The sequence below is a fragment of the Cherax quadricarinatus genome, chromosome 21, assembly GCF_038502225.1.
Source record: "Cherax quadricarinatus isolate ZL_2023a chromosome 21, ASM3850222v1, whole genome shotgun sequence".
In the NCBI taxonomy this organism is placed as follows: domain Eukaryota; kingdom Metazoa; phylum Arthropoda; class Malacostraca; order Decapoda; family Parastacidae; genus Cherax; species Cherax quadricarinatus.
This window is the reverse complement of record NC_091312.1, coordinates 15,284,529-15,309,607: the sequence shown is the minus strand read 5'-3', so window position 1 is coordinate 15,309,607 and position 25,079 is coordinate 15,284,529. Positions and strand designations below refer to the sequence as shown.

Here is a 25,079-nt window from a genome sequence, read left to right as displayed (position 1 = left end):
GATTATGAGGTTAAAGTTGCAAGAGAATCGAAGACTAACCCAAAAGGATTCTTTCAGGTATACAGAAGTAAGATCAGGGACAAGATAGGCCCACTCAAAAGTTCCTCGGGTCAGCTCACTGACAGTGATAAGGAAATGTGTAGAATTTTTAACACATACTTCCTCTCAGTTTTTACACAGGAGGATACCAGCGATATTCCAGTAATGATAAATTATGTAGAACAGGACGATAATAAACTGTGCACTATTAGGGTCACAAGTGACATGGTCCTTAGGCAAATAGATAAATTAAAACCTAACAAATCCCCAGGCCCTGATGAACTGTATGCAAGGGTTCTAAAGGAATGTAAAGAGGAGCTTAGCACACCTTTGGCTAATCTTTTCAACATATCACTACAAACTGGCATGGTGCCAGATAAGTGGAAAATGGCAAATGTGATACCTATTTTCAAAACAGGTGACAGGTCCTTAGCTTCGAACTATAGACCAATAAGCCTAACCTCCATAGTGGGAAAATTTATGGAATCAATAATTGCCGAGGCAGTTCGTAGCCACCTTGAAAAGCATAAATTAATCAACGAATCTCAGCATGGTTTTACAAAGGGGCGTTCCTGCCTTACGAATTTATTAACTTTTTTCACTAAGGTATTTGAGGAGGTAGATCATGGTAATGAATATGATATTGTGTATATGGACTTCAGTAAGGCTTTTGACAGGGTCCCACATCAGAGACTATTGAGGAAAATTAAAGCACATGGAATAGGAGGAGAAATTTTTTCCTGGATAGAGGCATGGTTGACAAATAGGCAGCAGAGAGTTTGCATAAATGGGGAGAAATCAGAGTGGGGAAGCGTCACGAGCGGTGTTCCACAGGGGTCAGTGTTGGGCCCCCTGCTGTTCACAATCTACATAAACGACATAGATGAGGGCATAAAGAGCGACATCGGCAAGTTTGCCGATGACACCAAAATAGGCCGTCGAATTCATTCTGACGAGGACATTCGAGCACTCCAGGAAGATTTGAATAGACTGATGCAGTGGTCGGAGAAGTGGCAGATGCAGTTTAATATAGACAAATGCAAAGTTCTAAATGTTGGACAGGACAATAACCATGCCACATATAAACTAAATAATGTAGATCTTAATATTACGGATTGCGAAAAAGATTTAGGAGTTCTGGTTAGCAGTAATCTGAAACCAAGACAACAGTGCATAAGTGTTCGCAATAAAGCTAATAGAATCCTTGGCTTCATATCAAGAAGCATAAATAATAGGAGTCCTCAGGTTGTTCTTCAACTCTATACATCCTTGGTTAGGCCTCATTTAGATTATGCTGCACAGTTTTGGTCACCGTATTACAGAATGGATATAAATTCTCTGGAAAATGTACAAAGGAGGATGACAAAGATGATCCCATGTATCAGAAACCTTCCCTATGAGGATAGACTAAGGGCCCTGAAACTGCACTCTCTAGAAAGACGTAGAATTAGGGGGGATATGATTGAGGTTTATAAGTGGAAGACAGGAATAAATAAAGGGGATGTAAATAGTGTGCTGAAAATATCTAGCCTAGACAGGACTCGCAGCAATGGTTTTAAGTTGGAAAAATTCAGATTCAGGAGGGATATAGGAAAGTACTGGTTTGGTAATAGAGTTGTGGATGAGTGGAACAAACTCCCAAGTACCGTTATAGAGGCCAGAACGTTGTGTAGCTTTAAAAATAGGTTGGATAAATACATGAGTAGATGTGGGTGGGTGTGAGTTAGACCTGATAGCTTGTGCTAACAGGTCGGTTGCCGTGTTCCTCCCTTAAGTCAATGTGACCTGACCTGACTAGGTTGGGTGCATTGGCTTAGGCCGGTAGGGACTTGGACCTGCCTCGCATGGGCCAGTAGGCCTTCTGCAGTGTTCCTTCGTTCTTATGTTCTTCTTATGTTCTTGTAAAGAAGTAAATGCTAGGGTGTTGGGGAGAGGAGTGGAATTAAATTATGGGGAATCAAATACAAAATGAGAGTTGACAGTTACTTTCTGCTGGTGATACTGTGCTTTTGGGGGATTCTAAAGAAAAGTTGCAAAGGTTAGTGGATGAGTTTGGGAGGGTGTGTAAAGGTAGGAAGTTGAAAGTGAACATAGATTAGAGTAAGGTGATGAGGGCATCAAATGATTTAGATAAAGAAAAATTGGGTATCACACTGGAGAGAAGGAGTATGGAAGAAGTGAATGTTTTCAGATACGTGTATTTGGGAGTTGACTTGTCAGCGGATGGGTTTATGAAGGATGAGGTTAACCATAGAATTGATAAGGGAAAAAAAGGTGAGTGGTGCATTGAGATATCTGTCGAGACAAAAAAAAAAAAAGTTATCCGTGGAGGCAAAGAAGGGAATGTACAAAAGTATAGTGGTACCAACACACTTATATGGGCGTGAAGCTTGGGTTGCAAATGCTGCAGCGAGGAGGTGGCTGGAGGCAGTGAAGATGTCCTGTCTAGGGGCAGTGTGTGGTGTGAATATTATGCAGAGACTTCGGAGTGGAAATTAGGAGGAGGTGTGGAGTTACTAAAAGTATTAGGCAGATGACTGAAGAGGGTTTGTTGAGGTGGTTTGGTTATTTAGAGAATGGATCAAAGTAGAATGACATGGAGAACGTATAAATCTGTAGGGGCAGGAAGGCAGGGTAGGGGTCGTCCTCGAAAAGGTTGGAGGGAGAGGGTAAGGGAGGTTTTGTGGGCAAGGGGCTTGGAGACGAATGGTTTTTGGGACTTGACGAGCTGTTGGAGTGGGAGCAGGGTAATATTTAGTGAAGGGATTCAGAGAAACCGGTTATTTTTATATAACCGGACTTGAGTACTGGAAATGGGAAGTACAGTGCCTGCACTTTAAAGGAGAGGTTCAGGATATTGGCAGTTTGGAAGGGTATGTTATATATGCTTCTAAACTGTTATATCTGGGCGCCTCTGCAAAGACAGTGATGATGTGCGAGTGAGGTGAAAGCGTTGAATGATGAAAGTATTTTCTCTTTGGGGATTTTCTTTCTTTTTGGGTCACCCTGCTTCAGTGGGAGATGGTCGACTTGTTGAGAAAAAAAAATAATAGAATATCGAAAATAAATTTAATATTTGCTAGTAACTATGGTAAGTAGTTTGGTTATATCAGCAGCTCTTGCACATGTACCATGGCATTAAATGTTTAATATTTACTGATATACTCTGTTTAAAATTTAGATAACATTTAGAAATCTTTTTTATTTTTATTTTGCCATCATTCACTCAGTCTTGACAGTGGCATGCCAATATTTCAGTTCATATGCCCCTTCTAGCTGCATTTACCCCCACCCCTCCATTAGAGTGTGGGCACTGTAATTTCTACCTGCAGGATTAAAGTCTGGCTAACCAGTTTCCCTGAATCCCTTCACAAAATGTTACCCTGCTCAAACTCAAACTCATCAAGTCCCATAACCAATTTGCCTGCACTTTTATTTAACATGCTCTCACACATCTGCTGGATGTCCAAGCCCCTCTCACACAAATCCTCCTTTACCCCCCCCCTCCCTCCAACCTTTCCTAGGGCAACCCCTATCTCACCCTCCTTCCACTACAGATTTTTACACCCTCCCAGTCATCACATTTTCCATCTATTAACATTTTTCTAAATTATATTTTAATAATGACCTGTTTACCAGGTGTGCCTATGTACATTAGTTCGGCATAAGCCACGTTTGGCACCCCAGGTGGTAGCTTCAGCTCCCTCACTGCTAGCTCCTCCAAGGCATCATGCCAAGAATCATCAGCTTGAATCTTTACTGTCTTCCACTGTGACACTCCTCACAGCACTACCTAATTTATGTTCTCCAGCAGGTAAGCTTAATTGCAATATTTCTAAAGTGCCCTTTACATAATAAGGTAAACCATATTTAATCTATCATTTTGTTTAATGTATTCTTAACCCACTCACTGTCAGAAGCCCCATAGTCAACACTTTAAAAAAAATTCTTCTGAAATGGTAGAGAAGTTTTTGTGAGGGTGATAACACCAAAAATATGAAATTTAATGGAAAACTTAAGGAATTATGCAGGTGCAAAGTTATCAGCCTGGGCGCAATTTACACATTGGCAATTTTGCTCACTTTGAGTCCTATTTTAAGCAAATTCCTTTGCTCAATTTGATCAGACTTTTAGCTTTTTCACTAGTATCTCTTCTGTTCTGTCAATTGAGCACAAAAACTATCCATTCAGAATGATAACAAATCCCCACTCCATACAGCACACTACCAATATTCAAAAGTCTAAACTTACTCACCATACAAAGCATCCATACTTATTATTGTGCCTACTACATACATAGAACATTAAACTCGGATGTAAACCCTCCCCTCAAACTTCTCCTTACCAACCTTTACAGAACACACAACCATAACACAAGACACAGATCACTCTTTGATGTTCCCTGTGTGCACCTGACACTATGTATAAACTTAATGCACATAAAAGGCCCAAAAATTTGGAATTCATTACCAGTGAATACCAAAGAAACACTGTCAGTATATCAATTCAAGACTTCTTAAAAACCACCTATTCACCCAAAACTAATTACACAGTATTTAATTTAACTTTACCTACATAGTTAACAAATCACTTTCTACTACCTCAAAATATCATTACTCACTGTGTTACTCCCCTAGCCTTAGGACCCCATAATTAAATGTTCACAGATCAATAAATTCTCATATCTAACCTAATGCAAATATTGAATAACTTATATCTCATAAATGTATAACCCAGTTGTATAATTAGAGAAACCTTATCAGACTGCTTTTATAGCATTACCTAATAGAATAATCCATTCTCTTTAATGCACTGTAACTCATCTAATGACCATATGAACTGTTACTGCCCTACAGATCATTGGTTTGATTTGATTAGATCTGATTATTGAATTATACGACTACATATAGTAAATTGATAATTTTGTTATATTACTAACTGTAATGTTACAAAATTGTAAAACTATAATGCTTCAAAATTGAAATGTTCAAATTCATTGTTTAAAATAACTCAATTGTACTTGATATTGTAAATTGTCTACAGTAACTGTTACCATTAAATCTATTATAGCTTAGATAGTCTTAAGTTAATTTTAAGCCTGCCCGTAATGCTCTGCATACAAGGGGCTTTCAACATGTACACCCAACTGCTATAATACCTTGTACAACTATGTATCATGTCCTAATAAAATATTATTATAATTATTATTATAAAAACTATAGAGTACCAATAGTCGATAATTTGGCTAATTTTGCACAAAATTCAAAGTAAGCAAAATAAACACTTCATAAATGCCAGGCTCTATAGTAACATTTCCTCTGTTAACTAATTATGTCCTCAGGCCTCTTGGTCATGGTGTATGGCACCCCAGTAATTGAATCAGACCTAGTAAAAAAAAAAACAGACTAAGGAGAGTGTAGGTACCTTACCCATCCTCAGGAAAATAGAATATTGCTGCTACTTTGAGCCCAATTTCAAGCTAGTTCCAATCCCAAAACCAGACAAAATCATCTATATTTCAGTAGTATATCTGAGAAGCAGCCAGTAAAACAATAAAAACCATCCTAGAAAACACCTCAGTCATTATTTTATATTAAACATCATACACTGTGTCAGGCAGGATTTTTTTTTAATCAGTAGACCCTTCTATTACACTGTAGTTGCGTTCCCGAAAATGCCGTGTGGGATAAATCTTTGTTATATAAACTGAAGAACTCGTGGGAAAAATAGGGTTAGGTTCCTGGGATCCCCCAAAAATCCAAACATTTTTTTTAGGCATCCAGATCTTACATAAATAAAAATGATAATGTTGTTTTTATTGCTTAAGACTACAAATGCAACAGAAATAATATTTACCTTTCATTGTGGTTGCTGGTGTATGTCAGTGATTGTGAAGAGAGTGGAGATGCATTGTGTGGCCCTACTGGGCTGAGGTGGATGGTTGTTAGTTGTCGGCAGAATTGGATGGTTGAGGTTCTGGTATTAGTCAATGGTTGTAATGGAGTATGCATAAATTCTGTAATGGATTTCTGTCTTCTTTTACCCTGCAGTACATTATACGGCTGACGGTAAAACATCATCAGCTGCTCTGGACCCCATTTCAAAGCACTGCTTCTAGATTTGTCAGGGTCCTCTTCAGTGAAAAAAGTCGGCTAGTTTAGCAGCAACATGGAACTGCTTACGTAACTGCTGCAGTGTTAACTGTTTTTCTTCGGGTTCTTCATTATCTTCTGTTATCTGGCTCCCATGTATCTGTGCATTGAGCTCTGGCTTCATTTCCTCTGGACTCCGGTCTTTATCATCACCTTCTAAGAGCTCATTCACATGATCTTCCTTCATATCTTCAAAGCCATTACCTGGTAATATCCTTGCCAGGTGAACAGTTTCCAGTGAAAAATTAACTACAGAAGGCCATAACTTTCCTCAGCCTTCATTTATTAATGTTGATTGGGGCACTTCATTCCATGCACCTCTAGCATAGCTGATGGCATCTGCAGTGCTAAATTTGTTCCAGAACCTTGGTACTGCCAGGTTGGAGTCAAGAGTTCATCCAAATTTTTTCCCCTCCCGCAAGCCAACCCACATTAAGTTAATTTTACGAAGTGTTGTGTAAAATTATGGCTCAATTTTTCAGTAGTGTAATAACTAAAACGTGCCAAATAAATCCATGTAATACGTATAAGGGTCTACTGTACCGTGTACACTTGCCACACAGACCCATTCTCTCATGTCTAGGCCAAAATTTACTGCTCATACCTTATCTGAGGGAGCTGAGCTCTACGTAAGCAACTCTGGCATCAAGGTAAATCTACAGACAAGACAGTGAAAGGGTTAAGAAACCCACATCATGCATGTTCTTCATTCTTTGAATAATGGAAAAATAAGTGTTGAATGTGAGGAAACTTAATATTGTTCATATGAAACTGGTATTTTTTTTCCTTATACTTTTAAGTGGTAAGGTAACTTTTATGTTCTGTATTAATGTTTCTGCTCATTACTAGGTGGGGTTGCCATCCTTCCAACTGTGCTGTATCTTCTCACGGGTGTATTACGAGAGTGTGGAAGTAAGTCACGCCCCAGCCACAGCCTTCAAAACACTCCTGCTCTTATGACCAAGGTCTTGGATGCTTTGGCTACTCTTGCTCGGCATCCGTATGCTCGTGACCCCAGATCCAAGGACCAGTGGTGTAATCTTCTTCAGTCAGCTCTAGCCAATATTATTGATCTTAGTAAAACTTGTAAGTAGCAATGATATTTTGACTAATATAATTTCATTTAAGGGAGCAAGGGGCTAGTAACCCCTTCTGTATATATTGCTAAATGTAAAAGGAGAAACTTTCGTTTTTCCTTTTGGGCCACCCCGCCTTGGTGGGATACGGCCGGTGTGTTGAAAGAAAGAAGAATTTCATTTAACCTGTAAACAGTCTAAACGTACATGTACATTCATACCCCAGTGCCCCGAATATTTTGAAAAATAAAATTTTTTTTTTTTTTAATGAAAATAAAGAGCACATTTTTTTATGTGTTATAGGGTAAAAAAAAAAATAAGGTCAGTACTTACAGAGATATGAGGCTGAGAAGTTGGCACTGGATGCTCATGTGATGGCAACGTGAGTCCTGCCGCTTGCAGAAGTGTTGTCGATATATCTTGTTTTCGCTGGTACACAAACATGTCTGTCTGTCGAGCTCCCTGTCTATCTGTTTATCCATCTAGCTCTGTCTCAGAGAGAGCCACAAGATTACGTCTTCACCTTTACTCATATCTTCAAGCAGAGTACAGTAGGGCCCCGCTTTACGGCGTTCCGCTAATACGGTCATTTCAAATTACGACCAAAACTCGCTATACGGCTCCCCCCACCTGACTTTCTAATACGGTCACCGCGCCCCACCCGGTTTGTTTACATTCTCTGTGAGATCGGTAAGCAGCACTAAGTCTCTCCATTATGTCTGGAAACTCCAAAATTTTAAGTGTTTTTAAAAGTTATTTCATATTTTATATATACTCTGATAATTATACTTATGTATACCTGTACTTAAATAAACTTACATACTGTGCTGGCGTGCAGGTACACATTAAAATCAGTAAGAGTGTTTTATGTCTCCAGACGTCATATTAGTAATGATAATAATAATCACCGAGTCTCATTTAAATGTCGTATATTACGTTAATATACACATTTTCATTAATCCATCTATGATATTTTTTCAAAATTATATAATAAACACGATGCATAACATATAAAGATGATAAATACACCCCACAGTAGAATAAATAAACATAAATATGAGATGTGGTAGCAGACGACTTGCACAAGTGACGCCATATTAGAAATAATAATAATAATAATAATAATAATAATAATAATCACCGAGTCTCATTTAAATGTCGTATATTACGTTAATATACACATTTTCATTAATCCATCCATGATATTTTTTTCAAAATTATATAATAAACACGATACATAACATATAAAGATGATAAATACACCCCACAATAGAATAAATAAACATAAATATGAGATGTGGTAGCCAGATAACTTGTACAACTGACGGCAAGAATAACATTTTCTCTAATCTATAAGAGAAAATGTGTTACTGGGGATAACTGTAGAAAATTATTCCTTTTGTATGTTTGTAAGTAAGTTTATTCAGGTATACACAAATACAGTTACATAGATTATCATACATAACAGCATATGTGTAGAGAACCCAGGATAACCCAAAAAAGTCAGAGTGACTTATATCCATTGCCTTCACTCAGAGTGTCATTTCTTCTCAAAATGATGTTACATGAGAATGGGAGTGTTCTTTATTTATTCTACCGTATCAATGTAGAGACAACCTGTACACAATGTAACTTGTACACAAACCAGACGTGTACACTTTGTTTACAAAACTTACCTTCGCCTCATGCACTCATTCTCTCTCTCTCATTTATTCATTTTATCTCATTTACTTACTCCTGACCCTACATTAAGACTACAAATATTTTAAGGTAAGTAATGAGTGAACTGTATATACATTTTATTGCTCTGGAATGCTTCAATATCATAGAAGATATGTGTGGGTGGGTTGGCCTGATATGGTAGCCCGGCTGACTAGTATGCATACCACACTTGATTTTTTACAATAAATACTACTCATCTCACCCTAGATTAAGACTACAAATATTTTAAGGTAAGTAATGTTTAATAAATGTATGAAAGAGGGGAAGGTACCTAGGGATTGGCGGAGAGCATGTATAGTCCCTTTATATAAAGGGAGAGGGGACAAAAGAGATTGTAAAAATTATAGAGGAATAAGTTTACTGAGCATACCAGGAAAAGTGTACGGTAGGGTTATAATTGAAAGAATTAGAGGTAAGACAGAATGTAGGATTGCGGATGAGCAAGGAGGTTTCAGAGTGGGTAGGGGATGTGTAGATCAAGTGTTTACATTGAAGCATATATGTGAACAGTATTTAGATAAAGGTAGGGAAGTTTTTATTGCATTTATGGATTTAGAAAAGGCATATGATAGAATGGATAGAGGAGCAATGTGGCAGATGTTGCAAGTATATGGAATAGGTGGTAAGTTATTAAATGCTGTAAAGAGTTTTTATGAGGATAGTGAGGCTCAGGTTAGGGTGTGTAGAAGAGAGGGAGACTACTTCCGGGTAAAAGTAGGTCTTAGACAGGGATGTGTAATGTCACCATGGTTGTTTAATATATTTATAGATGGGGTTGTAAAGGAAGTAAATGCTAGGGTGTTCGGGAGAGGGGTGGGATTAAATTTTGGGGAATCAAATTCAAAATGGGAATTGACACAGTTACTTTTTGCTGATGATACTGTGCTTATGGGAGATTCTAAAGAAAAATTGCAAAGGTTAGTGGATGAATTTGGGAATGTGTGTAAAGGTAGAAAGTTGAAAGTGAACATAGAAAAGAGTAAGGTGATGAGGGTGTCAAATGATTTAGATAAAGAAAAATTGGATATCAAATTGGGGAGGAGGAGTATGGAAGAAGTGAATGTTTTCAGATACTTGGGAGTTGACATGTCGGCAGATGGATTTATGAAGGATGAGGTTAATCATAGAATTGATGAGGGGAAAAAAGGTGAGTGGTGCGTTGAGGTATATGTGGAGCCAAAAAACGTTATCTATGGAGGCAAAGAAGGGAATGTATGAAAGTATAGTAGTACCAACACTCTTATATGGATGTGAAGCTTGGGTGGTAAATGCAGCAGCGAGGAGACGGTTGGGGGCAGTGGAGATGTCCAGTTTAAGGGCAATGTGTGGTGTAAATATTATGCAGAAAATTCAGAGTGTGGAAATTAGGAGGTGTGGAGTTAATAAAAGTATTAGTCAGAGGGCAGAAGAGGGGTTGTTGAGGTGGTTTGGTCATTTAGAGAGAATGGACTAAAGTAGAATGACATGGAAAGCATATAAATCTATAGGGGAAGGAAGGCGGGGTAGGGGTCATCCTCAAAAGGGTTGGAGAGAGGGGGTAAAGGAGGTTTTGTGGGCGAGGGGCTTGGACTTCCAGCAAGTGTGCATGAGCGTGTTAGATAGGAGTGAATGGAGACGAATGGTACTTGGGACCTGACGATCTGTTGGAGTGTGAGCAGGGTAACATTTAGTGAAGGGATTCAGGGAAACCGGTTATTTTCATATAGTCGGACTTGAGTCCTGGAAATGGGAAGTACAATGCCTGCACTTTAAAGGAGGGGTTTGGGATATTGGCAGTTTGGAGGGATATGTTGTGTATCTTTTTATGTATATGCTTTTAAACTGTTGTATCCTGAGCACTTCTGCAAAAACAGTGATAATGTGTGAGTGTGGTGAAAGTGTTGAATGATGAAAGTATTTTCTTTCTGAGGATTTTCTTTCTTTTTTGGGTCACCCTGCCTTGGTGGGAGACGGCCGACTTGTTGAAAAAAAAAAAAGTAATGAGGAAACTGTATATGCATTTTATCGCTCTGGGATGCTTAAATGTAATAGAATATTATGCGTAGGTGGGGTGGCCTGGTATGGTAGCCCGGCTGACTACCATGCATACCACACTTGATTTCTTACAGTAAATACTATACTTGTCTCACCCTTGATTAAGACTATAAATATTTTAAGGTAAGTAATGGGTGCACTATGTGTGTATTGTACTTTTTTATTGTTTTTTGATGCCTAGTTCTATTGCTAACTTAATATATGTTAGTGTAAACTTGTTATCTAGTATTTGTATGCATTTATAAGTGGGAAAAAAGGGTGTTCCACTTAACGGCGATTTCCGCTTTACGGCGGTAGCTTGGAACCTAACCTGCCGTATAAGTGGGGCCCTACTGTATAGCACTTTGTCTGGATTTTTTGGGTTATCCTAGGTAATTCACACCATGTATACTCGTATTTATATGTACCTGTGAGACAGAGATGGACAGAAACAGAAAGAGATAGACAAGAGACAGATACGGAGAAAGACAGAGATAGACAAAGGCACAGACAAACAAACGGAGCCAAGCCGCCAGCAGTCGGCAGCCACGCAGCTGGCCAGCCAGCCAGCCAGCCTGCTGAATAAGTATTATGTTCCAGAATTGTTTCTCTTTACTTAGGGCATAGCTTATAAGACATTCTGAAAGGGCGTTGCACAAATGTTGCACATAGGTTATTATCGAGGTTTTTTTTATATTTCCTCGACCACTTATGGTCACATCCACCTCAAAGCCACTAAACTCGGGGTCAAAATTACTTTCCTCTTAAAATGGGAGAGTTAATACTATATGAAATCAGTGAATCCTAGGTGTTTACAGCGCTGTTTGCTCCAGCTGGCGCTCATTTGAACTGGTGCTCCCACAAGGTACTAAGTGGTCCCAGATTTTTTTAATACAGTGCACACTGAGTGTTATGACCCATTCTGACAAGGCATCTCAGGCTAATTGTGCCATATTTGAAGGCAAGAAAAATGAAACGTTTATATACGTTTGGGGCACTAGCAGTAAGAACGTACATGTATATATACGTTTGGACCGTTTACGGGTTAATAAATAAATTTGAATTTTAGACTGATGCTGTATGAGTAAGGAAGATGTTTATTTGTATTTTATCAGTACGGGAGGGTCCCACATATGCGGTGGATTAGGTTCCAAGCTACTGCCTTAAAGTAAAAATTGCTGTAAAGCGAATTGTTTTTTTTTTTTTTTCACTTAATTACACATAAATGCCTGAGAACATGCTTATGTTATCACATATTAAGTTAGCAATAAAACTAGGCCTAAAAAACAATTAAAAAAATAAAATGTGTTTACAGTATACTCATTTCTTAAAATATTTTTGGCCTTAATGTAGGGTGAGAGGTAAAGAGTATTTATTGTAGGAAACCAGGAGATAAAACCAGCCTCTATTGGCTTAAAATTTATCTTCAGTAGCTTCCTCACCTCTCTCTGCCTTCTTTGAATTGAAGAGAATTAGGGCCATGGACTGGGTAATGGCTCAGCTTAAAGGTGCATTGTGACTAGTTTGATCTTCAGTTTACACCAGTAAAAGTTTTTCCATGTTAGCAGTAAGGTTATCATGTTGTCTTATAACTTTACTGTTCAATGGTGTAGCACTTCAAATATCCTGCAACACTTTCTCCTCAGAGTTTGTTTAAAGTAAGAGCCTTATGATGTAGTAACACTTGAAACTTTGAAAAGTTTCCAGATGGAACCAAGAGAGAGAGAGAGAGAGAGAGAGAGAGAGAGCTTAACAGGAACACACCCAGTTTCACTTGTAGAATTTTTTTTTTTTTTCAACAAACCGGCCGTATCCCACCAAGGCAGAGTGGCCCTGAAAGAAAAATGAAAGTTTCTCTTTTTAAATTTAGTAATTTATACAGGAGAAGGAGTTACTAGGCCTTTGCTCCTGGCATTTTAGTTGCCTCTTACAACACGCATGGCTTACGGAGGAAGAATTCTGTTCCACTTCCCCATGGAGATAAGAGGAAATAAACAAGAACAAGAACTAGAAAGAAAATAGAAGTAAACCCGGAGGGTTGTGTTTATATATGCTTGTACATGTAGTATGTTGGTAGACAGCAACCACCCAGGTAGGTACTACCATCCTGCCAAGTGAGTGTAAAACGAAAGCCTGTAATTGTTTTACAGGATTGCTGGTGTCTTTTGTCTGTCTCATAAATATGCAAGATTACAGGTATGTCTTGCTACTTCTACTTACACTTAGGTCACACTACACGTACATGTACATGTTTAATTATACACACTCATCTGAGTTTTCTTGGATTTTATCTTAATAGTTCTTGGTCTTATTACTTTTCATTTTATATTCATGGGGAAGTGGAATAAGAATCTTTCCTCCGTAAGCCATGCGTGTTGTAAAAGTCAACTAAAATGCCGGGAACAGTGGGCTAGTAACCCCTTTTCCTGTAAAAATTACTAAAAAGAATAAGAAAGCTGTCAAAGTGGGAAGTCTGAATGTGTGTGGATGTTGTGCAAATAAGAAAGAGATGATTGTGGATGTTATGAATGAGAAGAAGCTGGATGTCCTGGCTTTAAGTGAAACAAAGCTGAAGGGGGTGGAAGAGTTCCAGTCCAGAGGAATAAATGGGATTAGATCAGGGGTTGCAGATAGAGTTAGAGCTAAAGAAGGAGTAGCAATAATGTTAAGGATAAGCTATGGCAGGAAAAGAGGGACTATAAATGTATTAATTCAAGGATTATGTGGAGTAAAATAAAGGTTGGATGTGAAAAGTGGGTTATAGTAAGCGTATATGCACCTAGAGAAGTGTAGAGGAGAGAGAGAGATTTTGGGAAATGTTGATTGAATACGTGGGGAGTTTTGAACCAAGTGTGAGAGTAATGGTGGTTGGGGATTTCAATGCTAAAGTGGGCAAAAATGTTGTGGAGGGAGTAGTAGGTAAATTTAGGGTGCCAGGGGTAAATGAAAATGAGGAGCTTTTAATTGAGCTATGTGTAGAAAGAGGTTGGTAATAAGTAATACATATTTTATGAAGAAGAGGATAAATAAATATACAAGGTATTATATAGCATGTAATGAAAGTACTTTGTTAGATTATGTATTAGTGGATAAAATGTTGATGGGTAGACTCTAGGATGTACACGTTTATAGAGGGGCAACTGATATATCGGATCATTATTTAGTTGCAGCTAGAGTAAGAGGTAGATGGGGAAAAGAGGAAAATGACAACAACAAGTAAGAGAGAGGTGGAAGTGTATGAACTAATGGAGGAGGAAGTTCGGGTGAGATATAAGCAACTATTGGCAGAAAGGTGGGCTGGTGCAAGTATGAGTAGTGGGGGGGGGGGGGTTGAAGAAGGTTGGAACAGTTTTAAAAATGCAGTATTAGAATGTGGGGCAGAAGTTTGTGGTTATAGGAGAGTGGGTGCAGGAGGAAAGAGGAGTGATTGGTGGAATGATGAAGTAATGGGTGTGATAAAAGAGAAAAAGATAGCTTAAGAGAGTTTTTTATAAAGCAGAAGTGTTATAAGAAGAGTAGAGTATATGGAGAGTAAAAGAAAGGTGAAGAGAGTAGTGAGAGAGTGCAAAAGGAGAGCAGATGATAGAGTGGGAGAGGCACTGTCAAGAAATTTTAATGAAAATAAGAAAAAATTTTGGGGTGAGTTAAACAAGTTAAGAAAGCCTAGGGAAAGTATGGATTTGTCAGTTAAAAACAGAGTAGGGGAGTTAGTAGATGGGGAGATGGAGGTATTAGGTATTTGGCGAGAATATTTTGAGGAACTTTTAAATGTTGAGGAAGAAAGGGAGGCGGTAATTTCATGCACTGGCCAGGGAGGTATACCATCTTTTAGGAGTGAAGAAGAGCGTAATGTAAGTGTGGTGTAGGTACGTGAGGCATTACGTAGAATGAAAGGGGGTAAAGCAGCTGGAACTGATGGGATCATGACAGAAATGTTAAAAGCAGGGGGGGATATAGTGTTGGAGTGGTTGGTACTTTTGTTTAATAAATGTATGAAAGAGGGGAAGGTACCTAGGGATTGGCAGAGAGCATGTATAGTCCCTTTATATAAAGGGAAAGGGGACAAAAGAGATTGTAAAATTTATAGAGGAATAAGTTTACTGAGTATACCAGGAAAAGTATACGGTAGAGTTATAATTGAAAGAATTAGAGGTAAGACAGAATGTAGAATTGCGGATGAGCAAGGAGGCTTCAGAGTGGGTAGGGGATGTGTAGATCAAGTGTTTACATTGAAGCATATATGTGAACAGTATTTAGATAAAGGTAGGGAAGTTTTTATTGCATTTATGGATTTAGAAAAGGCATATGATAGAGTGGATAGAGGAGCAATGTGGCAGATGTTGCAAGTTTATGGAATAGGTGGTAAGTTACTAAATGCTGTAAAGAGCTTTTATGAGGATAGTGAGGCCCAGGTTAGGGTGTGTAGAAGAGAGGGAGAATACTTCCCGGTAAAAGTAGGTCTTAGACAGGGATGTGTAATGTCACCATGGTTGTTTAATATATTTATAGATGGGGTTGTAAAAGAAGTAAATGCTAGGGTGTTCGGGAGAGGGGTGGGATTAAATTATGGGGAATCAAATTCAAAATGGGAATTGACACAGTTACTTTTTGCAGATGATACTGTGCTTATGGGAGATTCTAAAGAAAAATTGCAAAGGTTAGTGGATGAGTTTGAGAATGTGTGTAAAGGTAGAAAGTTGAAAGTGAACATAGAAAAGAGTAAGGTGATGAGGGTATCAAATGATTTAGATAAAGAAAAATTGGATATCAAATTGGGGAGGAGGAGTATGGAAGAAGTGAATGTTTTCAGATACTTGGGAGTTGACGTGTCGGCGGATGGATTTATGAAGGATGAGGTTAATCATAGAATTGATGAGGGAAAAAAGGTGAGTGGTGCGTTGAGGTATATGTGGAGTCAAAAAACGTTATCTATGGAGGCAAAGAAGGGAATGTATGAAAGTATAGTAGTACCAACACTCTTATATGGATGTGAAGCTTGGGTGATAAATGCAGCAGCGAGGAGACGGTTGGAGGCAGTGGAGATGTCCTGTTTAAGGGCAATGTGTGGTGTAAATATTATGCAGAAAATTCGGAGTGTGGAAATTAGGAGAAGGTGTGGAGTTAATAAAAGCATTAGTCAGAGGGCAGAAGAGGGGTTGTTGAGGTGGTTTGGTCATTTAGAGAGAATGGATCAAAGTAGAATGACATGGAAAGCATATAAATCTATAGGGGAAGGAAAGAGGGGTAGGGGTCGTCCTCGAAAGGGTTGGAAAGAGGGGGTAAAGGAGGTTTTGTGGGCGAGGGGCTTGGACTTCCAGCGGGCGTGCGTGGGCGTGTTAGATAGGAGTGAATGGAGACGAATGATATTTGGGACCTGACGATCTGTTGGAGTGTGAGCAGGGTAATATTTAGTGAAGGGATTCAGGGAAACCGGTTATTTTCATATAGTCGGACTTGAGTCCTGGAAATGGGAAGTACAATGCCTGCACTTTAAAGGAGGGGTTTGGGATATTGGCAGTTTGGAGGGATATGTTGTGTATCTTTATACGTATATGCTTCTAAACTGTTGTATTCTGAGCACCTCTGCAAAAGCAGTGATAATGTGTGAGTGTGGTGAAAGTGTTGAATGATGATGAAAGTATTTTCTTTTTGGGGATTTTCTTTCTTTTTGGGTCACCCTGCCTCGGTGGGAGACGGCCGACTTGTTGAAAAAAAAAAAAACTTTACACTTATTCCCCTATAATTTTTACAATATCGTTTGTCCCCCTTCCCTTTATATAAAGGAACTATACACACTGTGCCAATTCCTAGGTACCTTGTATTGAACAAAAGTACCAACCACTCCAAAACTATATTCTCCCCTGCTTTTAACATTTCTGTCATGATCCCATCAGTTCCAGCTGCTTTACCCCCTTTCATTCTACCCAGTCTCTCATGCACCTTCCTTACACTCACATCCTGCTCCTCATCACTCCTAAAAGATGTTATATCTCCCTGGCCATTGCATGAAATTACTGCATCCCTCTCTTCATTAACATTTAATAGTGTCTCAAAATATTCCTGCCATCTTCACCATACGTCCAACTCCCTATTTACTAACTCCCCTGCTCTGTTTTTAACTGCCAGATACATTTGTTCCCTAGGCTTTCTTAAATTATTTATCTCACTCTTAAAATTTTTCTTATTTTCATCAAAATTTATTGACAGCACTTCATTCTATCATTTGCTTTCCTTTTGCACTCCCTCACCACTCTCCTCACCTCTCTTTTACTCGCCATATACTCCACCCTTCTTGTATCACTTCTGCTTTGTAAAAACCTCACATAAGCAACCTTTTTCTCTTTTATCACACTCTTTACCACATTCCACCTCTTTCCTCCTATAGCCACAAACTTCTGCCCTTCATTCTAACACTGCATTTTTAAAACTTCCTCTCCCTCTTTAACCCCTGCACTACCTATACTCTCACTAACCCACTTTTCTCCAAGTAGTTGCTGTATCTCACCCTAACTTCCTCCTCCCTTGGTTTATAAACTTTCACATCTCTTACTTGCTGTTGCCATTTTCCTTTCACTCCATCTACCTCTTACTTTAACTGTAGCTACAACTAAATAATGATCTAATATATCTGTTGTCCCTCTATAAATGTGGACATCCTGAAGTCTACCCATCAACCTTTTATTTTTATTATTATTATTATTATTATTATTATTATTATTATTATTATTATTACTAATTATTATTTATTATTTTATTATTACTACTATTATTATTACTATTATTATTACTATTACTACTATTACTACTATTACTATTACTACTATTACTATTATTATTACTATTATTATTATTATTATTACTATTATTATTATTACTATTATTATTATTATTGTGTTATTATTATTATTATTATTATTATTATTACAGCTTCTCCACACTTAGTGACGTACTTGTTTACCAACAACTCGAACTTACAACAGGCTCTCTGACCAGTATGCACACCTGAATAATGTATATTAGAGCTGATTTCCTCGATTATGTTTATTACAATATACAGTACACTGCTCTATAAGCATTTAAAAATATACCAGAAATTTTATAAATCATGCAAAGGTGACATTAAAACAATATCAAAAATGGTTGACACAAACCCAGTACCATTATAATATGCTCCTCACTTAGTGACAAATTCATTTACCAACATGGTCTTAGGAATGAAACTCTGTCATTAAGTGAGGAGAGGCTGTATTTTGTTCATTGCAGTTTCAACACTAGTGAGACACTCTCAGCTACTCCCTCGTGTGGCATAAGCTACTCCTACTTTGCAACAATGCCAAATAGTGATTTTAATTTACCTGCATGCCAGCATGGTGTGTAAGTTTATTTAGGTACAGATACACACAGGTACAATTATCAGTAGTATCTCAGTACTATCTCATCCATCGACTTGCTTACTGAGTGACAATTTCTAACTTTGCACTTAAAAAAAAAAGAGCCTTATGACTCCTGTTTTTATTCACAACTACCCTTACATCTCATTGTAACACAAAAAGAGTATATATAAAATATGCAATAGCTTTAAAACACTTGAAACTTTGGAAAGTTTCTTGACGTAATTGGGAGAGATGTGGAGCTCACAGAGGATGTAAACAAAATGAGAGTGAACATGTGGCGCGCAGATGCCATAATAGCGAATCAGGAGCAGTATAAACAAATTTTGGGGTATAATTTGAAATGTCCAGATTAGCTAATTACGTACCATAAAGTGAAGCGCCGTAAAGCGGGGGTTCTCCTATATCTATTTCCCACTCGTCTTGCAAAAACCTGTGTGCCTCTTATGAATCTCTAGTGAAACAAATGGAACCATCATTAAAATTAAATAATGTAAGATCTCTCTATTGAAGGATTCATTTTGTTTGTAAATTTTTATGAAGTTGAATGAGATAAAGAAGACCTTATAGTTCTAGGTAATGTTTTTATTTTTTTAATTTTGTTATTCTTTTTGAATTTTAACTTTTCCATCATTCTTGTAGGTGAGGATGAACGTATAACAGATGAAGTAGTAGTTCTCAGAGGAATTGCCCAGTTAATACTACATGCTCCACCATCTGTCAGCAGACCTCACAACTTACAATATCCTGCAATTAACTTGTTTAAAATGGCCACACAGCATCAGCAGCTTGATGTAAGTTTGACATATTTAATTGTATGTATGTGTTTATTGGTTAATTCCTCATTCAGTATTGTACATGCAGTGACAGATTTACAGAAATCAGAAGGCTGCTTATACAGACTAAAATTACAAAAATTATTTGCAGATGTTCATAGACGCATGTTGTCTTAGAAATCGGTATTTTAATGTACTTAGAATATGCCCACATGAAAAACACATCTGGGGAAAGCCTAGAAAAACATCCCCACTAACATTAACTGTAATAATGTGCCTAGAATTGCTCTGTGATAATTTGCTTGAAACTTCATGCAGTGTGGTGCAATGACTTTTTATGCAAGACATTGCTCCTTGCTACACTGCAAAATATGTTATTCATTGGCTTCGTGACTAGCCAGAAAATTAACAGGCATGAACCTCATTGAAAACTAATGGGCTATGATGAAGAGAGATCTACTAGGGAAAGGATATCAACCCACTCCCATGGATGGAGGATGCCATCTGTGAGCCCTGGAGAAATTCACCCCTTGAAACCCTGAAGAATGTGTGTGAATCAGTTCCTAGATGGTTGGAGAATGTCCTGAAGTGCAAGGGGCAACCTATTTTTTGGTTTTAGAGAGGGGCTTCATACTTTAACCCTTTGACTGTCACGGCCGTATATATACATCTTACGAGGTACCGTGTTTGACGTATATATACTCATAAATTCTAGCGGCTTCAAATCAAGGAGGAGAAAGCTGGTAGACCCACATGTGAGAGAATGGGTCTGTGTGGTCAGTGTGCACCATATAAAAAAAATCCTGGAGCACGCAGTGCATAATGAGAAAAAAAAACTGATCGTTTTTTTTTTATTAAAATGCCGACTTTGTGGTCTATTTTTTGTATAGTATTTATGGTTGTATTCTCGTTTTCTTGGTCTCATTTGATAGAATGGAAAATATATTATAGAAATAGAGGTAATTTTGATTGATTTTACTATAAAAAGAACCTGGAAATGGAGCTCAAAGTAGGGGAAATGTTTGATTTTTGCCGATGTTCAAAAATAAACAAATGATGTCATTGTCCAATAAATGTCCAACTAGCCATTCTAATATGCAGTCATGAATGGGTTGATGTTATTTATACAATTATTACAGTATTGCAGCAGTCTGCATAATAGTAAATCTTCTATTTTTTGTTTGAATAAAAATTCAAAATAGAAAGCAAGAATAATATCAGAGGGGCCTGGAGACATGACTGATGAACAAAGAAAATGTTATTTTAGAACCAGGAATATCTGCATTGTTCATTCTGGACATTATTTTGAAATTGTCATATTTTTTAATTTTCGTGAAATTGGCCAAATTGCAAATTTCTGACCACGTTATTGGGTAGTTGAAATTGGCAAATGGGCAGTTTCTTGTACTCAATTGATAGAAAAAATGGAGTTCTAAAGAAATAGCTATGAATTTGGTCGACTGAAACAATGGGATTAGCCGAAAATAGGGCTTAAAGTGGGCGAAATCGCCAATTTGTAAATATCACCGAGGTCGCTAACTTCGTGAGAGCATAATTCCATCAGTTTTCCATCAAATTTCGTTTTTTTGGTATCATTACAATCGGAAAAAGATTCTCTTATCATTTCATAAGAAAAAATAATTTTTTTTTTTTTTTTTTTTTTAAATTTTGCGACAGCAGGAGACACCTCAGAATTGGGGGTTGCGACAGTCAAGGGGTTAATGACAAGCCCTGTGGTGATGGGACAATACCAAGTTATTGCTGATGCTGATGCTTGATATTAGCTTCTACCCACCAATAGATACTTGGGTACATCCCTAGTCTATACAGTACAATAGTTGTTTCATTCAGTGAGTTAAGTTGAATGATATATAATGCACTGAAGTTTGAATTGAAAGAATAGGTTCAGAAAGTGATAACAATGTGAGAAAGATATGGAGATAAGAAGGCATCCAATAACTGTATAAATTCATTGAAATAAGTTCTCAGTACAACCCACCACCCTAATACAGTTACTTGGGAAAATGTTAAGACTGATACAGTTTTCACTATAGATGAGACTAAAATCTGATATCACTAGAAGTTTTGAAATATAAACTACAAGCCATTTTATATGATGGTATTTATGTACCCAACACTTGTTTTGTAGTGGAATAAAGCTGTTTCAGTAGAATGATTTGTGGAGGATGAACAATTGAGATGTAAACCAAGACAGATTTAAGCAAAAAAAAAAAAAAAAAAAAAAAAAAAAAGGTAAAGTAAAGGGAAAGTTATTTTTACAAGAAAGATTCTTAATTTTCTTAAAACCAAGATGGAGGAGCCAAATAGAGAGGATTTTGTTTGTAATAGATGCTTCTCGGAAGTTTCTCAAGCATTATGCAGAAACTCAAATTATTGTAAAGTGATAGAGTATTGGATACTCATAATTAGTAAGCTCTTTTTCTCATATCCTCTAAAGTTAATAGGTTTTGATGCTTCAGGTACGTATCCAGTGCATACAGACCTTGGAATCTATCTTCAGCCACACTGATAGTGAAATATCAACACCATATATCCATGCTTTGGCACCACGAATCCTGGAATACTTGCATGAAGCACACAGTAGAGTGTCAAGCCAAGGAGAACTACAGCTTATCACAGAAAGTGTGAGTGCCATGGAACTTTTGATACCAAGAACTTTGCCAGAGCACAGTAAGTTTTCACAAGTTTCTTTGCTTGAAATAGACATAAATCCAAAGCAAAGTTTTTATTGAAACTGTTTTGCCTTTACTTCAGTCTTCTACAGGTGAAACATTGTGTCAAGAAAACTTTTGCTCTGCATTTGTCTTATTTCAGCCATTCTGTAAGTTGTATGCTATTTCTCTCTCCACAAGTTTCTTTGTCAGACTTGATTATTTGCATGACTAGTATTAGGCTTTGAGATGATGCAGTAGGTCATTCTATTATCCTAAACGCTATTTTCTTCGCTATACATAGTAAAAAAAATCTTAGCTATTTAATTTGCTGACTGTGATAAATTCCCAAAAGAAACATTCATAAGTATACTTGAAAAATCTGTTGTGTTGATTTAACACTTGGCTTAAAAAAGGAGGAAATAGTGAAGCTCGATTGTTAAAATGTGCACAAATAATATATTGAGGTTAAGAAACAACTGATAGCCAAGGTTATGAATGAAAGTAAAATTGGATGTCTAGTAATTGATTTAGCTCTTTTTTCATGAATTAAATAAATGAAAGGTAATAGACTTAGGAGAGTTTAATGAGAAGGCATTTAAGGAATTAAGTTTCATTGTTCATTTGAAAGTGATAGTTTAGCATAAACAGTGAGTATGGGAAGTGGGTGCCCAAATTGTCACTTTTAGTGCAGAAAATGGATTGAGAACTGCAAAATTAATATTTAATGGAATTTTGAATAAAATGGAAATAATACAGTTGGCTCTTAATATTTCATTGATGATAAATAAAACTAAACTGATTTAGGTTAACCTAAGGTATGTTGGATAGGAATAAGGTAAATTGTTACAGTGGAACCTCAGCTTACAAGTGCCCCAACATACGAGTTTTTCGAGATACGAGCCGTTGCTCGGTTGATTTTTTTGCTTTGAGTTACTAACCAAAATCCGAGTTATGAGTGAGCTTTTCCCTCAAGGGAGGTTCCTTGACGCTGGTGAGGGGCTCTTGATCTAGGGAATTGGATCTGTGCTCCAATTCCCTTTATTAATAACAATAATAATAAAGAAAGAAAAGTTGCAAAGGTTGCTAGACGAGTTTGGGAGAGTGTGTAAAGGTAGAAAGTTGAAAGTGAACATAGATAAGAATAAGGTGATGAGGGTATCAAACGATTTAGATAAAGAAAAATTGGATATCACATTGGAGAGAGGGAGTATGGAAGAAGTGGATGTTTTCATATAATATTTGGGAGTTAACATGTCAGCGGATGGGTTTTTGAAGGATGAGGTTAATCGTAGAATTGATGAAGGAAAAAAGGTGAGTGTTGCGTTGAGGTATTTGTGGAAACAAAAAGCATTATCCATGGAGGCAAAGAAGGGAAAGTATGAAAGTACATTGTATAGTGGTACTAACACTCTTATACGGGTGTGAAGCTTGGATTGTAAATACTGCAGCGAGGCGGCGGCTGGAGGCAGTAGAGATGTCCTGTCTAAGGGCAATGTGTGGTGTAAACATTATGCAGAGAATTCGGAGTGTGGAAATTAAGAGAAGGTGTGGAGTTAATAAAAGTATTAGTCAGAGGGCTGAAGAGGAGTTGTTGAGGTGGTTTGGTCATTTAGAGAGAATGGATCAACGTAGAATGACTTAGAGAGCATATAAATCTGTAGGGGAAGGAAGGCGGGCTAGGAGTCGTCCTCAAAAAGGTTGGAAGGAGGGAGTAAAGGAGGTTTTGTGGGCGAAGGGCTTGGACTTCCAGGAAGCATGCATGAGTGAGTTAGATAGGAGTGAATGGAGACAAATGGTATTTGGGACCTGTGAGTGTGAGCAGGGTATCTTTATATAGGCAGACTTGAGTACTGGAAATGGGAAGTACAGTGCCTGCACTTTAACCCTTTGAGGGTCGACAGGCTCTCTCCGAAATTCGTTCTCAGGGTCGGCGATATTTAAAGAAAAAAAAAAAATAATTTTCTCTTATGAAAAGATAGAGAATCTTTTCCCGATCATAAGGACACCAAAATTTGATGGAAAACTTACGGAATTATGCTCTCGCAAAGTTAGCGGTCTCAGCGATGTTTACGCATCGGCGATTTTGCCCACTTTGAGCCCCATTTTCGGCCAATTCCACTGTACTAGTCGACAAAAAACATGAATATTTCGCTAGAACTCCATTTTTTCTATCGAATGGGTGCAAGAAACCACCCATTTATGAAATTCAACTATCCAGTACAGTGGTCAGAATTTAGCAATTTTGCTAATTTCACATAAATTTCAAAAGATGCCAATTTCCGAATAGGGTCCAGAATAAACAAGAAAGACATTCCTGGCACTAAAATGACATTTCCTCTGGTCATTAGTCACGTCTCAAGGCCCCTCTTTTATTCTTTTGCTTTCCACTTTGAATTTTTATTCTCACAAAAAATATAAGATTTACTCTTATGCAGACTACTGCATTAGTGTAAAAAATGGTATAAATATTATTGGCGCACTTGTGAAAGAATATTAGACTCACCAGTTGACGTGTATTGGACGCTTGGCACGATTTGTTTACTTTTGAAATTTGGTAAAAATCGAACATTTCTGCTACTTTGAGCTCAATTTTAAGGTACCTTTCATTGTAAAACCAGTCAAAATCATCTCAATTTCTGTAATATGTCTTCCATTCTATAAAATGAGACCAAGAAAACTTGAATACAACAATAAATACCATACGAAAATACAGTGCCAAGTCGCTGTTTTATTCCAAAAAAATGGTCAGTTTTTTTTTCTCATTATGCACTGTGTGCTGCAGGATATTTTTTAGACTGTGCACACTGACCACATAGACCCATTCTTTCATATGAAGGCCTACCAGCTTTCTCCCACTAGATTTGAGGGCGCTAGAATTTAGACGTACTAGTACGTCAAAAACCCTGGGTTGTAAGCCGTACTAGTACGTCCGAAACCCTCAAAGGGTTAAAGGAGGGGGTTGGAATATTGGCAGTTTGGAGGAATATATTATATATCTTTATATGTACAGATGTGCTTCTGAACTGTTGTATTCTAGGCACCTCTGCTAAAACAGTGATTATGTATGAGTGAGGTGAGAGTGTTGAATGATGATGAAAGTATTTTATTTTTGGGGATTTTCTTTCTTTTTGGGTCACCCTGCCTCGGTGGGAGACGGCCGATTTGTTGAAAAAAAAAAATATTATTACAGTAGGGCCCCACTTATACGGCTGGTTAGGTTCCAGGCTACCGCCGT

General features: G+C 37.6%; 1 protein-coding gene across 2 annotated transcripts in view; it reads left to right on the top strand.

The window, feature by feature from the left end:
• The window catches only part of LOC128688991 (HEAT repeat-containing protein 5B), a 255,910-nt gene that overhangs the window by 203,835 nt on the left and 26,996 nt on the right, over positions 1–25,079 (top strand). For both annotated transcript variants that reach the window (XM_070087247.1, XM_070087248.1), the window contains exons 31-34: positions 3,679–3,853; positions 7,041–7,277; positions 19,036–19,187; positions 21,650–21,860. In XM_070087247.1, coding sequence (XP_069943348.1) covers positions 3,679–3,853; positions 7,041–7,277; positions 19,036–19,187; positions 21,650–21,860 — 775 coding nt within the window. The remainder of the gene's footprint in view (positions 1–3,678; positions 3,854–7,040; positions 7,278–19,035; positions 19,188–21,649; positions 21,861–25,079) is intronic.